Source organism: Natator depressus, chromosome 20 (assembly GCF_965152275.1).
Source record: "Natator depressus isolate rNatDep1 chromosome 20, rNatDep2.hap1, whole genome shotgun sequence".
Taxonomy (NCBI): domain Eukaryota; kingdom Metazoa; phylum Chordata; order Testudines; family Cheloniidae; genus Natator; species Natator depressus.
The window spans coordinates 4,292,709-4,309,625 of NC_134253.1; the positions used below are offsets into that span (position 1 = coordinate 4,292,709).

Here is a 16,917-nt window from a genome sequence, read left to right on the forward strand (position 1 = left end):
ACCTCTGCTGCCCCTCCCCACCCCACCCCACCCCCACTACCTGCTTTGTGTCCTTGAGTACTCATCTTCTGCACCACACAGCTCTTTGTTTGCCTGCAGAAAGAGCTTGCACGGACAGCTGATAGGAACAAGGCTGGTGTGGTCTCCAGCATTGCAAAATGAATTCCCTTTATTGCAAAGGTTTTTAGCTTTGCTTTAATATTATTACTCACCCTTCAATTACAAAGAGTACAAATGTTGAGTAATGTAATATCCTGGATCACCACTGGATGGAGTATGTGCAATAAAGATGCATTTAGCAGAAGGGTCCTTGTAGCCTCTGTGCATTTTCAGTCATTGAGGTCTCCAGGCTGGAAACGATTCTCTCATTCTCCCATGTACAGCAATCGCCAAGCCTTACAGATCATTAAACATAATCTTTACAGTTTAAACCCCAAGGCAATCATGAACTAGTTACAAAAAGAAACAAGAATTGAGAAGCAACAGCTGGATTAGCCAGATCTAAGGAAGAGAAAGTTTGAAATTTCAAACAGTAACTCCACAAAACTTTTAAGCGTAAACTTCCTAGTGATGATGGAATCAGCCCACCCATTGAAGAGTTCTAACAAGACCAGCAAAATCAACTTAGAAAGATAGATAAGAGGACCCGCATTTAACAAATCCCCAGATCGGCACTTACATTAAGATAAGCCACCACCATATGTTATCAACAGAACTTCAGGTTGAATTGTTAGTAAGGGTAGTAATGGGATAAGTGCAATGTCTGCAGTGAAGAAGCCCAACTGCTGAGCTCTGGGTGTAAACAGCTCCAGATGGAAGAAATAAGGTGGCCAGAAGTGGAATTACAGAGGAGTCTAGACAAGAGATTAGAAAGGCCAGAAGCAGCAGGAACAGGCAAAACCACCTTATTTTAGAAATAGTGAGCAGCTGCAGCCTGATGTAGGGGGTCAAAGGGCAACTGAGTCAAAAAGCAGTTGGAAAATCTTGCTTGATTTTTAACTAGTCTGGGGCTTAGAAGCAGTTTATGGAGTACAGAAAGCTTTCCAGCAGATTCCAATTCTCACGTTAAATTCAGTTTCTTTTCAATCCACAGCTTTATATGGGGCAAGTTTCAATTACTGGCCGTTCACTTAACATCTACTGTATTCTGTCCCCAGGGATCCTGTTTCCAGCTCTGCTTGTTAAAGTACACTACTAATGCTTGCTCTTAAAAGGGCAGGCAGAAAGACAACACGCAGCACTGTTTTCCATCCAGTAGGAATCGGTCTGAAAGGTGCTGTATGAAAACTTTTCACAATATAAATGTGAAGTGCAATTAGACAGGACCCAGGAGGCAAACAAGAGCCCACTTTCAATTAAGGCATTTTCTACACAGCCTGCCACCAGCTTTTTCCACATATTCAATAACTTTGTCACTTACCTCGACCAGCTGATGATGGGAATGGAACCAAACAACTGTTGTTCTAAAAATCCAAATTTGGGTATCAATTCAAAGGGAGAGTCTTCATCTCCATTATATTAGATAATAAGGAAGTCAAGTGATCTCTTTAGTGAAGCTGTTTAGGCAAAGCAGCAGTTGATCAAAAGGATTTCTATTTCCCCTTTATTTTATCTTTTATTTCCAGTACTGGCCATTAAGTTTCAGGGGGAGGAGAGGCGAACCTCTGGCTGTTCTGCCCTCTAACCCTTCTCCGAGGGACTGTTTAACGAGCAGTTGTAGATCAACAACACAGACGCACAAGTAAGTTTATGTTTCCAAACAACGGATTCATTAAGAATCTGTACGCACCCAGAAACATGGATACAAAAAATTCAACAAGTCTGTCACTATTGTACATTTTCTATTACGCCTCTTGCATACTGAGAACCCGGCCCCCCAGATTAAAATACAGGTATCTTCCCAATCTATTGCTGATGTAGTAAAACAGATACAAAAGGCCAGCTGCCAAAAGAATAGCACCTCTGTATGCAGAGTTCATAGTCCTGTCAATTCACCAGTAGCGCACACGGTTCTTCAGCAGGGAAAGCAGGTGAAATCGCTCCAGCTTTTTCTAAGGCTTTTCTTGGCATCTTTAGCCCCATCAATTTAAGCGGCCGAGGCCTCCACGTTTATTAGGCGAAGATCCACGAAAGAACATAGAGCCACAGCAATTTCAGAGTGTTTATATCTCAGTTCAAGATTCAAATGTGACAACTGTTATGACACAAGCCATCAAAAAGCCAGGTAGAGGGACAAGGCAGGTTGCTGCCCACAAATCAGGCTGTGATACAAAGGGGCTTTCAGAGCCTTTTTAAGCAAAACTCAGGAAAAAACAACTGCTTTGGCATTGAAGCAAATTCAGCCCTGGGTGACAAAACTGGATAGAAGAGGCTGTCCTGAAGTCCTCTATTTATCCCCAGAACAGGTACAAAGCAGCACAGCACATTCCCACATTGTCCAGCAAAACATTACTCACCATCAACCCAGAGGGGCTATTTCTAGCTCTGGCTCACTCAGTTCTTCGCCAACAATGATGCCAATGATATGGCATTGACAGGCATTTGCTAGGGAACTGGGGGGCAAGGATTTCCATCACCTTTCACGCAGGGGCTACCAAGCTGCCATCAAATGGCCAACAACTCTTGTGCCATCACGGAGTTGTTTCATCATTTCAAATCCAGTCTAGAGGTGAAAGGCTCTCAGACGCATCACTAAATAGCATCTACAGAAGCCATCATCTTTGGGGGGGGGGGGGGGGGGGGGAGGAAGAGATCGGAATAGATACATAATGGTTGCCATCTTCAGGGCTTTCGAATGAATTGGAGGCAGAGGGGAGTTCATACAGGTCCTCTTAGGGTTAGAAGAGGAGCATTCAGTATCTTACCAGCTGTTTAGAACTATGGAGATATGATTGTCAGACTGTCACATACACAGCCTTACTCCCCGCCCCAGCTTGGCCTTTCCTGGTCCAACTCAGAACCTGGCATTTCCTGCCTTGTGTTGGTTACTGTCACAACCTAATCATTTGAACACAGCTGCTTTGTATTATGTTTCTTGTAAAAGTATTTCATGTATGTTTATAAAAACCATCTGTTTACCCAAGAACCTCACGTTCTGGGCAAATATAAATCCAGGCCTCGTTTTATTATAAGATGCTTTTTATTTAGGACATCTCTTTCAGGCTATAATAGCTGCTCTCGCAAAGAGGGGACGTGCTCAGGCATCTGGTTTAGAAAGCCGATTTTTTTTTTTTTTTTTTTTTAAACACACCCCCAAGAGACCCAACAGCTGCAGTCCTGGAAATCTGTATGGAGGCCCTTTTGTCGCCATGGCGTTTTCAGTAGCTTTAAGCACAGCCTGCAGGCTCTTGCTATGTAAATCTCTCTCGTGCTGGTCCCATACTGTTCCAGCTCCAAAAGTGAGTTTCAGGCCAATGAGACATAAAAGTCAACATGCCAATAAAATGCCACCCATGTTTACACTGAAGGTACAGCCGAAGCTTTTCACTTCCCCTCCACCCCAAAGAATTTTAGTTTAAAAAAAAAAAAAAAAAGAAATCATACAGGAAACAGACCATATCATCAGTTAGCTAGTTCATCAAATTTCATTTTTTGTCAAAGTCACGTGAGTTTTGAGAGTAAAACCACATTTGTCCATATAGACGGTGACCTTATAAATCCATGAGACTGGAGTTAGTTCCTGACAGTCTTGACACTGACCTGGAGGACAGAACTACGATCAATCAGTCTCTCTCTCTCTCTCTCTCACACACACACAGGAACTAAACCAACAAGGATTGGGAGAATGAGAACACCACCTTTACAATGCAGCTGTCCGACAACATCAAGGAGAAGCTTAAAAAATAATGCTTTCCCCCCGTTCCATCAGTGCAGTTGGAAGGTGTCTTTTGGGGGGGGTGGCGTGCTTGAGAGGTTGCCGTGTATGCCAGAGAGGTTGCTGGGTTGAGTTATTAGAACAGATGTTCACTTCCAAGTCTCCAGCACAACACAGGAGCCAACACCTCTCAAAGTGTAACACACTTATCATTAAACCCATACGCAGCTCCCAAGACACAAAGGCAAGTTTCTATCAATAGCGAAGGACAACACAGCCTGGCAAGTTTAGCCTCACATCTGCAACTACTTCCATTTTAAACTCCAGAGGTTAAGCAGTGCGCTAGCATCATCAGCAGGCTGCATGCCAGAAGAGCTACCGGGGTGGGGGGTGCGGGGGTCACCTGCCAGAAGGTACAGCGCAGTAACAACAAAGATCGGGATCTTTACAGAAGCCTCCCATGAATTTCTGATCTCTGCTTGCATCCTTGTGCAATAGGCGATGGGTCTTTGTGTGAGACGAGAAGTGGCTACGGGCTCTCTCCTAGTCCAGTTCCCTCTTATTTTAAGATGATGTGGTAGCTATCGTTGGTTTCAGCTGCAAAGAAAGCAGAGCAGCGTCAGACATCCCCAACCGCAAGGAAAGCGGCTGAAATTTAACGTGCCTCTTTCTATACAAGAGTTCTCAAGACTGCCAAACAAGTGGTTGGGGGGGGGGGGGGGGAAGGAGGAAGACGAAGAGGAGAGGGGAGCACACACTGTTTTATAAAGGCACATTGAATGAATGCAGTTACCTTTCATTGTGTCCAGAACAAAACACGATTCGTCTTGGAAGTTCTGTATCATCTGAAAGAAGCCATGAGATCAGTTGAACCCATTAGTGAGCGTTTAAGTTTTGGACCGAGGCTCAATTTCATATACGAATTAGTCAATCAATGGTGGAGTTAGCCATGGCCCACTGAAAGAGCTGGAAGCTATTCGGCCACACTACAGTGCTTTGGGATGTATAGAATGCACCACCTGGAATAATTATTCCTCCCTCCCACCCAATCAAACAAAAGAACAGATTTTAGGACTCCTGCCTCAGATATTGAAGCCCCTTCCCAAATCCTCAAATGTGAGAGAGCGAGTGAGAGCGCACAGTTCAGAGGGTGGCTGGCCCCTTAAGAAAAGATAGGCCCCCATCTTAACTTGCCTCCCTAGCTGTGGAAAAAGCCTACGGCAGAAGCTTAAGAAACTGCAGCCAGCACTTCCACTCGAGCGCCCTTCCCGCCCCAGGGACCAGCAGTGCCTCATTGTGTCCCACGTCCCTCTGTCCACACCTGGAGAGGCGAGACAAGCTGGTTGCAGATGGACTGAGGCTCATCTCCCCATTAGGGGCCGGACACCCTGTGACAGTCTGGTTATAATTAAGCGTTAGTGGCAATATTGTTACATCCCGTACGGGCAGCGTTTGCTCAGGACGTTTGCATTTATTTTTAGATTCAAGGCAGAGGCTCTGTTTCCTGTGGCACATCCCTGAAGTCAAGTCCCAGTAGCCAGCATAGAGGCTATTACTAAAAGCTTTGTTCGCCTTTCTAGAGGCCTCTCTGCAACCTTTATGGCAGGAGTCGCAGCACCTACCCCACCAGTTTGTGCCAGTACTAGATGAGTGGGCTGAGCAGGCGGCAAGCCCCTCTGGGAGGCTGGACATCTCACTTCCCTTCTTCTCAAGCGGACTTGCAGCTGGACACACACATGCTGCAGCTAACTGCCTCTCCTAGCAGTTCAGTTGCACTGGGAAGTGAGGGTTATATGGATCCCACAGGAGTTAGAGAGACCTAGGCGATCATCCAGGACTTTGCCCATAGACAGAATGGCCAGGTATTAGGTGAATTAGTGGGCCTGATTCTTATTTACACCACGGCTCCTTCCCAGCTCTCTAGCAATATAAAAGGTGCCCAACTTTAAGGCTCCTTTACATTGCGTGAGTGGTACAAAAGGGGTCTTATTTACACTAAGACTTGGGCCCCCTGCACACAAAGCAATCTGGGAAACCCACTCTAAATGAGTAATTCCAACTTTCCCTTTAAAACAGACAACATTGGGTGGCTCAGATCTTAAGTGCCATGGCCTAAGCACAGAACTGGGAGCCCGGATTCCCTCCAGGGCCTTATTTGGGCCCTGATGCCAATTCTGTGGCCTTGGGCACAGTTTTGGCAACTGTAAAATGGGGATAATACCTGCCTCATGGGGCTGGGTGGTTCATGATTAATGTTTTGAAGCTGAGGAACGCAACAAGTAGTACAGGTGAGAGCATAAACGCAATTGTAAAATCGAGCCCCTTGGGCTCCGCAGACAGGTACGTAGGGCCCCTAAGCCGTTTACCTGGAAAGGGCCAATATTCAAACCACCCCTGTCCATTTGGAATCCTTAGCACATTTCCCCATGGCAGAGATCACAGAACCAGACCAGGTTTGCAACAGACTTAAAGTAGTTGAGCCACCATGACTTGAAGATCCCTCCAGGCTAAGTGCCAAGAGGCACTTACCTCATCGCTGATCAGCACGTGTATTCCTGTAGGGCCTTGTTTGTAGATATGGCTGATCTGTCGGGAGGAGATACTGAAGAGCTGGGCTATTTTTTCTGTCAGTTCCACTGCAGTCAGCTCTTCCAGATAGATAGCATGATATACTGCAACAGGGACAAGAGCAATTACAGTTAGCTTCCAAATCAGCTGTTGTGACGGAGTCTGAGCTTCCTGAATACTGTAAATATTATGGTAGTGCTTAAGCACCCCAGTCATGGAACAGGGCCCCACTGTGCTAGGTGCTGTACAAACAGAACGGAATGACACTTCTTACCCCAAAGAGCTTCCAATCTCAGTACTAGTGGCCAAACGTGACTCCACACCATTCCCAGCTATTTCCAGTCAGCCAAAAGAAATCAAAGTGCAACTGACGAGCCCCCTTGGAATACCAATGCCATCGCCTAGGAGGGGACTAGGGGAAGCATACGGGTTATGGAGTCGTAACAAGAAGGGAGGACAGAGCCCACTGGCTTTGCAGTTTCCTCCCAGAACGCAGAAAGCGGACGTACTGGCATCAAGCTGCTCCAGAAAGTAGGTCAGTCAGTGCGTCTAGGCCACACTGGATTCTCACACGAGCTATAATTTATCAGCCCAGCACAGGCACCGTGCCAACAATGAGATGCCGCAGCCACACTTTTGGTGGGGGAGGAAAAAGCCAGCAGACTGGAACGATGGCAGGTCAGCACAGAGCCCTCCTTCCAACCCCACTCAACCTTCCCCCAAGTGCTGGCTGTGTGAGCCCTACTGCCTTCAGGCTGATGCTGGGTTATCTTCCATGGAAACCTTCCACCTTCTGGCAGCAAAAGAAAAGCAAGAATGATGAAGGCTAGCATAAGCAAGGGCAGCTGAAAATGGAGGCAAGCTTGCATAAGATTCCTGTATGCCTCTATGTGAGATTATGTGCATTATGGTAACGGCTGGAGGCACCAGCTGAGCCTGAAGTCCCATTTTACTAGGCACTGTACACATATTGAGAGAGTATCAAGCCCTAAAAAGCTTAAAATAGACAAACAGAGCATCAGCAGGGAAGGGACTTGCCCAAAGGGGAAGAACCAGGATTAGAACTCAGATCATCGGAGTCCCTGTCCCATTCTCTATCCACTGGACCATGTTGCTTCTCCTCTGAGATAACTGGTACCCTACTTACTGCTTTTGTAGAGACCCCACAGCACTGAGCCATGAACGCAGCCTGTTAAGGGAGGAAGCACATCACCGCTTCTGGAAACTTACCAAAGAAAGTACTGTTTGCCAGCTCCCCATCCTCATGTTTCTGCTGGTCCCTCAGCTGCTGAGGCTCCTGGCACACGTAGATGGTCAGCCTGGGCCGTACCATCCTGCGGGAGGGAGGGTGGGATAGGTGAATACCACTGAGTTTACCCATGAGCATGTTTCCAGTTTCCCTGATGCTCAGGTCCCATGCTCCACTTTTCAGGCTCCTTGATGCAGAAGACCAGACACACAGGCCTGTCTTCAGGCAGAAATAAGAGGGAGATCACAGCAAGTTTTGTTTCATGGAGACAACACACACAAAAGGAGGCGGGGGGAGGAATCAGGCAGCATTCAGACTCACGGGGGTGACGACTGGCTGCTAAGTGTCCCATTCAGCCCTCCTAAGTGGGATTAATAGCAACCGGGAGTAGATGGGCTGGGGTTTAAACCAGGGGGACGCTAGGCTGCAGCAAGAGCAGCGGAGAACACTGGCATAAGAAACAGATGAAGCTTGTCACAGCATTTTCTGAATTGAGTGACCTATGAGATGACTAATGTCTGGTCCCCCACCCCCATGCAAAGCTGCGACAACATTTTAGTGCTATCTCACCAGTCATCGGAATTGGTACATTAATTCCCTGGAATGCTCACACTACCACCGACTCTTGCCATCCCTTATCAGAAAGCCACGCTCTCCCAAAACACACACCGATATTAATACACTCCTGGTGGCTCTATGCTTATCTGCCTGGTTGCAATTCCGGCAACAGTTTCTCCACTAGCTGATCCTCCATCTCAGGCACAGGGTGATTGGAACCGCAAGCTAATACCAGAGGCTTCACATGGAGATGCAAGGAAAGCTCCCTAATGGAGGAACTTGCCCACAAGAGAAGTTTCTTTTTACCCGTCACCTGAGGCCAGATTTTGCGACTGTCCAGCACTAATGATCCGGTCCAAATTTTCTAGAGAGCTCAGCTCTTATTCAGGCACCTCAACAAAGGTCTGGAGTCTCAGAATTGCTCAGCGCCCAATATGCAGAGCTCTTGAAAATCTGGACCCTTACTGGTTGGCCTTATGCCCTAAAAATATGACAAAGTATTTCTTAGGGCTGGTCTACACTACCACTTGAGCCAACGTAACTTACGTCACTCAGAGCAGTGAAAATGACACCCCCGAGCCTTTACATCGACCTAAGCGCTATCCACACCAGCACTATGTCGGCGGGAGATGCTGTCCCGCTGACGTAGCTTCCGCCTTTTGCGGAGATACAGTAATTATGCCACCAGGAGAATGCTCTCCTGTCGGCCTACCGCATCTTCACCAGATGTGCTACAGAGGCACAGCTTCGTCAGTGCAGCTGCACCAATGTAGCGCAGCAGAGTAGACATGCCCTTAGAAGCATCTAATCCTCTTTTGAACCCTGCTACGCTCTTGCCCTCGATGGTATTTTGTGGCAGAGAGTTCCAGGAGTTAATTTTCCAAAATGTATAACTATTTTCCATTAGCTATTATGCATTGGTTGCTTTGCAATGTCACCGAATGCCCTCAAGTTTTTATGTTACAAGGAGTGATAAACAGAAGCATCCAGTTAATTCCCTGGAATTCTTCTCTACTCCATAGGTTTTACTCACCTTGCGTCCCCCTTGTTGTCCTCTCTTAACAAAACCCAACCTTTCCTCACCTGGAAGTGACCCGTCTAATCATTTTCACTCCCTGTCTTTGGACCCCTTCTATTTTTGTTCTATTCATGGCAGACTGCTCAATGATACCCCAAAACTGATGCAAAGAACTCATCGAGTTCCTCTGGAACACTGTCATCATTCCTAATCCTTTCCTCCCCACTCATCCAGATGACCTACCAATTTTCTTGCAGGTTTCCTCTTTCTGCCACAAGCAATTCACAAGTGCCTAGATCTGAATTCTGGACCTTCTAGCTCCCAAGCATCAGCAGTAACTTAACTTTGGCTTTCAAGCTGTATTGTCTTTGCTTTTTCTGAACTGGATGATTATCACTCTAAGGCCAGATCCTGAAGGAGGATTTTGCTTTTAACTGTGCTAGGCTTTTCAACAAATCCATGGAATCCCTGGCTTTTTCCTGCAAGTTTTTGGAATAAGGTCAGCCCTGACATTTCTAACCTGCCACGCCACAGAAGTCCTCCTTTGTCTTGGGTTTACAGAGGCACTAGGCATCATGACAGCAATGCACTGATGAGCCAGAGGCCCAGTCTACACTTAAGTTTTGCTGGATTAGTACCTCAGTCAGGGGTGCGATGAGGTGGGATTTGTGACCATCATAGCTATGCTGGCAAGAGCCCTAATACAGATGTAGTTATATTGGTAAAAGAGTCCGTTTGCTGGGGGAAACTGCGTCTCCACTATCATTGGGTTCCACTAAGACTACAGCTATACTGGCAACCTTTTCTAGGGTCGATAAGGCCCAGAACTACAGGAGTGATAGAAGCAGACATCCCATGGCCATTGCTCTGTGGGGTATAAAAATCAACACTCATTCTCAGCTTTTACAAGTCTACGCACCGTCCCTTTAACGCATTAAAGAGCCTGATGCCATCTGCAGGGCCACAGATCTGGATAACATCTTCCCTGGTTAGCTTCAGTAAGTCTGCACCTGGAATTTAAAACAAGGAGCCAACAGATCACCATGGGGGGGGAAAAAAAAAAAAAAGAGTAGGAATGGTTCATTTAAAGAAGATGGAGGTAAATTTCATACAACGCATCACAGCGGAGTTTGCACAGACTATAATACTGCCAGCAATTGATACCTCCTCAGGAGGGAATGCAGCAGGAGCCTATGGAGGCGAGGAGTGAGCAGAGATGGGCTTTCATCACCAACCTGAGAAATTCGTGAAGAGCCGGGAGAACGTGGAAAAGCGGTTTCGATGCAGCCATTGCTGGGCTTCCTGAGGCGTTGTCGTTGGCAGAAGGTTCTGTGGCACGGGAACAAAATGGTTCCTTTCCTTAGACTAGGTAACACACAAGCCACTTGCATTAAAAGTATAGCACAGGTCAGCTAGATTACTACTGTAATATGGTAACACCTAGGACCCCAAGGCATGGATCAGGGCCCTCTACAAACATAGAATGAAGATGGTCCTTATCCCAAAGAGCTTACAATTTCAGTATAACACTAGAGACAGCAGGTGAAATACACAGACAGACTTGGGCGGGGGGGTGGGGTGAGGGCAGAAGCACCACAATGAGATAATGCTGGTCAGCAAAACAGAGCAGAAGTCACAGCATGCCAGCTGATTACCACTGTCAAAGTTTTTGTATGGCTTCAGAGAGTTTTCACTCTAGAGCCTCTCTCGCCAAGTAGGAGCCATTGAGGAAGAAGTTATGGGCTTAATGTAGAAGTTACTTAGTGAGCTTCTTTGGCCTGTGTTTTTGAGGTCAGACTAGACAATAACAGCCCCTTCTGGCTTTAAAATGGTCTATGAAATTTATTCTCAAGGGAAGTCTGGACAGCCCAGAGACAGATGACTTGTCTACATGGGGAATTATTCTGGAATAACTATTCCTGATTAACATCTGGATGCTCTTATTCTGGAATCAGAGCGTTTTATTCCAAATTATCTGAAAGTGGATTAAATTAATTTGGAGTAAGAGTGTCCACAGATGGAGCTAACCAGGAATAGTTAAACCACTTTAAAGTTAAACCCTACCTTATTCCGGATTAACTTTCTTGTGTAGACAAGCCCAGAGACCCCATACTGCAGCATACCAGCAAGCTCCTGAACATAGACACCTAGAAACCCACAAACTTCCAACAGTAAATTTAGAAAATAGGATTAACACCATCCTTACCACAAGCATAAGATTTGAGGTGGGACTTACATCTGTGATTGGAGGAGGTGGCTCGGGTTGGTGATTTGGAGAGCCATTTCTAGATTTTGAGAAAGAACAAAAAAAAAAAAAACAAAACCAAAAACGTGGTTGGAATCTGCTCTTCCCCACCTCCCAGTCTGATGCCTTTAAAATACACTGACAAAAGACGTCACGTATTCTATTGCGAATCGCGATTCACAATGACTGGCACCCAGTGTGTTTTAGAAAGTGGGCTCAGAAACCTGTAGGCATGGCTGGTTGCAAGTAGCAACGCGACCATGTCAATATCATTGCCAGGGAAATGAAATATCCCGCAGAACACCGAACGGTACTATGTGAGCAAATGGATATGCCGGGGAAGGCTGATGGCTGAACGCAGACAGAACAGCTACACAAATGCACATTCAGTTCTCATTTCAGGGGCAAAGTTGGCTGTACATGTTAGTGATCAAAATGAGCAACAGTCTAGATCTCCAGGAGCTGCCATTTGCGCTTTTTAAATAGGATGCTCTAGCTGCTGGTTCTCAAATGCTAGGAAATCATTTAGGATAAGGTCAACAGACAATTCAAATGTTTCCATCCCTCAGGGAAGTCAGAAGAGGATGACAGCCAGCCAAGCAGTTCTCACTGCCCACACTTACCCCTCACCAATGGAAAAGCTGCTGTGGGAGCTGTTAAAGCCAGGAGACGGTGCATTGTTGACATAAGTGATCTCTGGCCACGGAGAACACTAGAAATGAAAAGCCAACTGTGAGATCCCCAGGAAAGTCACAGTATTGTTTTTAACTTTTACAAACTGTTTTCTCTAGATTTAGCTTTAAGCTGGCTTCTATGAACTAGGGCAAAATTGTTATCTGCTCTGTTTAATGCAGACTATAACAGTTGTCTGCAAAAGCAGCTTTACTCTGAAGAGCTAGTTTACTGCTGCATTACAATTTATAGGGGTAGTACAGACTCTGTGAAACACTGGACAGTCTTCAAATTACAATATTCAAAACAGTGAGCTCTTGGATTGGAGTCAGATCTCCTGGGCATTTTATATGTTTGCTTAATATTCTCCCACTGTGCCAGCTGCAGAGCGTGCACACACATCAAGCAGCCTGTTACTGAATTTAGAAATTGAGGAATACCCCAGAATTTACTCTAACCAGATCAAATACTCAAACTGTTCTACTGAAGCACTTCCCAAGGGATATAGAATCCAGTTTAGCATGGGGGTCCAAAGAATGAGAGAGCTGCCTCTTATTGATAGGGTTAGCTATTTATCACACCCACCATCTGGGCTCAAGAGCCGAACAATTTAATGACCCTTCAAGAGATGGAATGATATGGTCACCCCCAACCAAGCTGATTTGCTAAGACACAGATTTCAGCAGCCAAATGCACCTCCAAGATGTTTTACCTCTGTGAGTATTGTGGTCTCATAGGAAGGCTGGTATTTCTCCTTCTCATGAGGAGTTCGTTTTTCCATTTTCTCTCGGTCCGTCTTCTGTTTTCGATCTGCTCCTTTGGGCTGGAAGTCCAACATTTTTATTAGATCACAAATGCCTGGCATCTTGGAAGGGAGTTAGCCAAATGCAGGAAGGAGAGTTAGATTCACACTGGCTGCACAAAGAGACAGATGGAAACTGGAACAGAATAGAAAAGCTGACAGAGAGCTTGGGAACCTTTCAAGTTACTGAGCTGGGGGACAGATTCCAAACTGCTGCCTTAGGGGAAGGTAGCCCAGCTGGTACGGGCAGAGAATTAGAGAATAATGCTCTCTCTGTGACAGATCTTCGTATTACTAGATGTTTTCCCTACTAACTCAATCTGCCCTCCCCCAGGAAAAGATTTCAAAAGATCTTAACTAGAAAGTGAAAAATCTTTCAGAAAGGAATTAGGCACAGACCAGGATGCTATGCCACGCCAATGAGCTCTAACAGGGCAAAGACATGGGGGGGTGTGGCGGCAGATTTGTTCTGGGTTAAGTCTGCTGCAGCATAAGGGAAAGAGCCCTGGATGGTGAATCAGACCACCTAGATTCTATTCCAAGCTCTGCCACTGGCCTGCTGGGTGACATTGGGCAAGTCACTTCACCATCCTATACCTCAGTTTCCCCATCTGTAAAATGGAATAATGGAACTGAACTGCTTTGTAAAGTGCTCTAAGACCTGATGAAAAGCACTAAAGAGTTAGGGATTACGACTTAGGGCTTCAAGGAGACTATTCCTTTAGGAGACTGGTAAGATTCCCCATTCCCCTTCTACCTCACCTCTGGAGAGATTTAAAGATAGATTTGCAATTACTGTAGGGAATAATTCTGTGTTGGCTCCTTGGCATAGACTAGCTGACAATGATCAGGGAAGGGAGATGATGGAGAATTGTTTCAGAGTAGCAGCCGTGTTAGTCTGTATCCGCAAAAAGAAAAGGAGGACTTGTGGCACCTTAGAGACTAACAGATTTATTTGAGCATAAGCTTTCGTGAGCTACAGCTCACTTCATCGGATGCATGCAGTGAATTGGGTTCTGCATGCTAACGCCCAGAGTACTTTTTCCAACAATTTGGTATTTCATATGGGTGCTGGTATAAGCTCAGTATCAGCAGTGAACTGAAAGGATCACCAAGTTCTTTTGGCTACAAAGCTCTTCCCTGCAACATTTCACAGACTATTTCAGTTCATCTCTTTTTCCATGCTTGCTTTTAAGCCTTCAAATAACTTGTTTTATCGCACCTCCTGCACTTTGTGAAAGTCCTTGCTAGATTTTCATCGATGTAATCTGGTTAGTGGTGCACACACCCTTTCACAGCTCAGTGTAAGTTGTTAGACAACATAACTCAAGCTGTCTGTAAATGAAGGCTGGAATTCCCGTTCAGGATTCTGAAGAAACTGCTTTGCATTCAGAGGTTCTTTAATGTGCTTCCCAGGACTATGGCCCTCAGGCCATTTCTGCATTAATGAAATTTAATCTGGCCCAACTACACCAATATAGTTGCATTGATGCAAACCCCTAATGTAGACGTGCTGCAACAGTGCAAAGTGAGGCCTATACAAGAGTAAGCTGCACAGGTGTAAACCCTGCTACATGTCTACACAAAGGGCAGGTCTACACTTAAAAGCACTTAAGTGAAGATGCTCTTATGCCAGCCGGAGAGCTTCTCCCGTTGGCAGAGTTAATCCACCTCCATGAGAGGCTCTCTAGACAGGGGGTTATGTTGGTATAAATATGTTGCTACCCCTGAGCAACGTAGTTAAACTGATATAAGTCTATAGTGTAGACCTGGCCGGACGGTTTGCAATGATGTAGTTACAATGGTACCAGATTCCTTAATGCAGACATATGGAGCGCCATGCTTTCCCCCAGACTGCTCAAAACAGAGGATCTGAAATGCGAAGCTGGAGTTTCTTTCCTGCCCAAGTGTTAAGCCTGCAGAGCAGATTCCCCTCCCTGGCTTAGAAACAGCGACTAGAGCAACAAGGCCCTTTAAAGAGGACACCAGCTGGTTCAAAACAGAACCTGCGTCCCTGCTCTGCCCCATATTTCAGTTTGGGTCTGTGTCAAGTGTCTCTGCAAAGGTTTGGGAAGACAACCCAAACTCCACACGGGGAAAGACCTGATAAAAGCCCTCACAAGCCACTTTCAAAAACACAGCCACACTGGACTTCTACTCCCACAGTCGATATTATGCCTGCGGGTAAGAATGTCCTGAGAATCTCCTGCAGCGAAAGGATCGCACACAGATTTACCCCAGGCACTGATGTTATCTGCGGCCCAAACAGTGCTTGTGCTACAGGTTCAGTGGCTGTATCTAGTGACAGGTTTCAGATTAACCTGATTCCATGTAGTCAGGAATCCCTGCCAAGCTCTCAGCCACTCGGAGTTCAAAAGAGTTTCCTGTGATCTCTGTCACCCACCAGCTCTTGAGAGAGAAGGGTTATTTACACTTCAAAATGGGAGCAGCTACTTCCACCAGGAACCCAAACAGAGCATATAAAGATTGCCTGTAGGATAAACAGCTAGAAGTCCTGTTGCAAGGTAACAGCTTTTCACACAGTCAGTAAGAGTGGGTGCAACAAGTGCACGAAGATCATGAATCATTCTGACGCTAGATGGAGATGCCCCCAGACCTACCTACCAGCCAACCCTTCTGAAAGGGTTTATGCCTCTGTCCTTACATGTACCAGCTTGAAGCCTGGTAAGCAGGACTTTACTTCTGAATAGCTGAGTGGTTCTTCCTCTGTTTTCAAAGGGAATTTGAACTTCTGCACAGCTTCTGTTTCTAACACCAGGAAACATGGCAACAGATGCAAAAAATACCAGAGTGGCAATCCTGCTCTTGAGAGTGAGCTGGCCAATAGGCCATCATATCACAGCTCAGGATGCTAGAGGTTACATTTACCTTATATATTTGTACTAAAGTAGCACCCAGAAGACCCAACCGAGATCAGGGTCCCATTGTGCTGGGCATTGTACCAAAGCATAGGCCATGTTTATACGTATAGTGTACCGTGTGGTAAAGACGCTCTGTGCTGATGGGAGAGAGCTCTCCTGTCGACATTTAAAAAACCCACCTTCGTGTATGGCAAAAGCGATAAGCTTATGAGCTTCTCCTGCTGACCCAGCGTTGTGCACGCAAACGCTTAGGTTGCTGTAACCTAGGTTGCTCAGGAGGTTGGAATATTCACACCCCGAGCGACATACGTTTTGCTGACACAGGCTGTAGTGTACACGTAGCCTAGGAAACAGTCCCTGCCCTAAAGCGCTCACAATCTAAACAGGCAAGACAGATCAGAGGTAGGGGGAGAAACAAGCACAGAGAGGTGAAGTGACTCACCCAAAAGGCACACAGCAAGTCAGTGGCAGGGCTGGGCCCAGAACCTCTGTTCTCTTGTCTTAGTGCAGCACCCAGGCCACTAGACCAAGCCATTCTGACAGCTCTCTGTGCTGGGCTCCCCTTTGGAGCTGGAGAGGAGCCAGGGAAGTTGTCCAGGGTTTTGCATTATTATGCGGGAGCAAAAATTGTCTAAGACAGTATCACTTGTCCCAAACATCCTGGGGGTGCCATCGGCCATCTATTCCAGACCCAAGCAGTTCTGCTGGCAAGCAGCCTTTCCTCTAGGGCTATCCCTAGGCTTTGATCTTTTACCTACTCCTCTTACCACCCCCCACAAAAGCTAAGGACAGATCAGATCGTCACACCCTAGGCTTATGTTGACATTAAACCTGTGATCCGATCCTTACCTCGTATTACATTCACACACTTCACTTGTGCCTGCACTAACCCAGGGGCTAGAGAGGGACTAGATTTATAACAAATTTTTTTAGCACCTATCCCACAATAACTAGAAGCTAAAACAGAGAAAACTACCCAAGGCCAAGAGATGGAGCCCTAGGAGAGCACAGGCAAAGTCCACTTGGGTGACATTACGTTACTCCCAGCCTACAAGTTTTGCTGCCTATATACCGGTATTTATAGGGAGCCAGTCACGACAGGCAAGGAG

General features: G+C 46.2%; 1 protein-coding gene across 3 annotated transcripts in view; it reads right to left on the reverse strand.

The window, feature by feature from the left end:
* Positions 1-3,519: 3,519 nt before the first annotated feature.
* The window catches only part of TFCP2 (transcription factor CP2), a 36,737-nt gene continuing 23,339 nt past the window's right edge, over positions 3,520-16,917 (reverse strand). For 2 of the 3 annotated variants that reach the window (XM_074935273.1, XM_074935275.1), the window contains exons 7-15: positions 12,837-12,947; positions 12,076-12,164; positions 11,414-11,492; positions 10,443-10,536; positions 10,127-10,217; positions 7,613-7,716; positions 6,344-6,486; positions 4,608-4,659; positions 3,520-4,411 (exon numbers count right to left, since the gene is read on the reverse strand). In XM_074935273.1, the coding sequence (XP_074791374.1) occupies positions 4,374-4,411; positions 4,608-4,659; positions 6,344-6,486; positions 7,613-7,716; positions 10,127-10,217; positions 10,443-10,536; positions 11,414-11,492; positions 12,076-12,164; positions 12,837-12,947 (801 nt within the window). In that variant the 3' untranslated portion in view covers positions 3,520-4,373. The remainder of the gene's footprint in view (positions 4,412-4,607; positions 4,660-6,343; positions 6,487-7,612; positions 7,717-10,126; positions 10,218-10,442; positions 10,537-11,413; positions 11,493-12,075; positions 12,165-12,836; positions 12,948-16,917) is intronic. The other variant, XM_074935274.1, reaches the window with a different exon arrangement.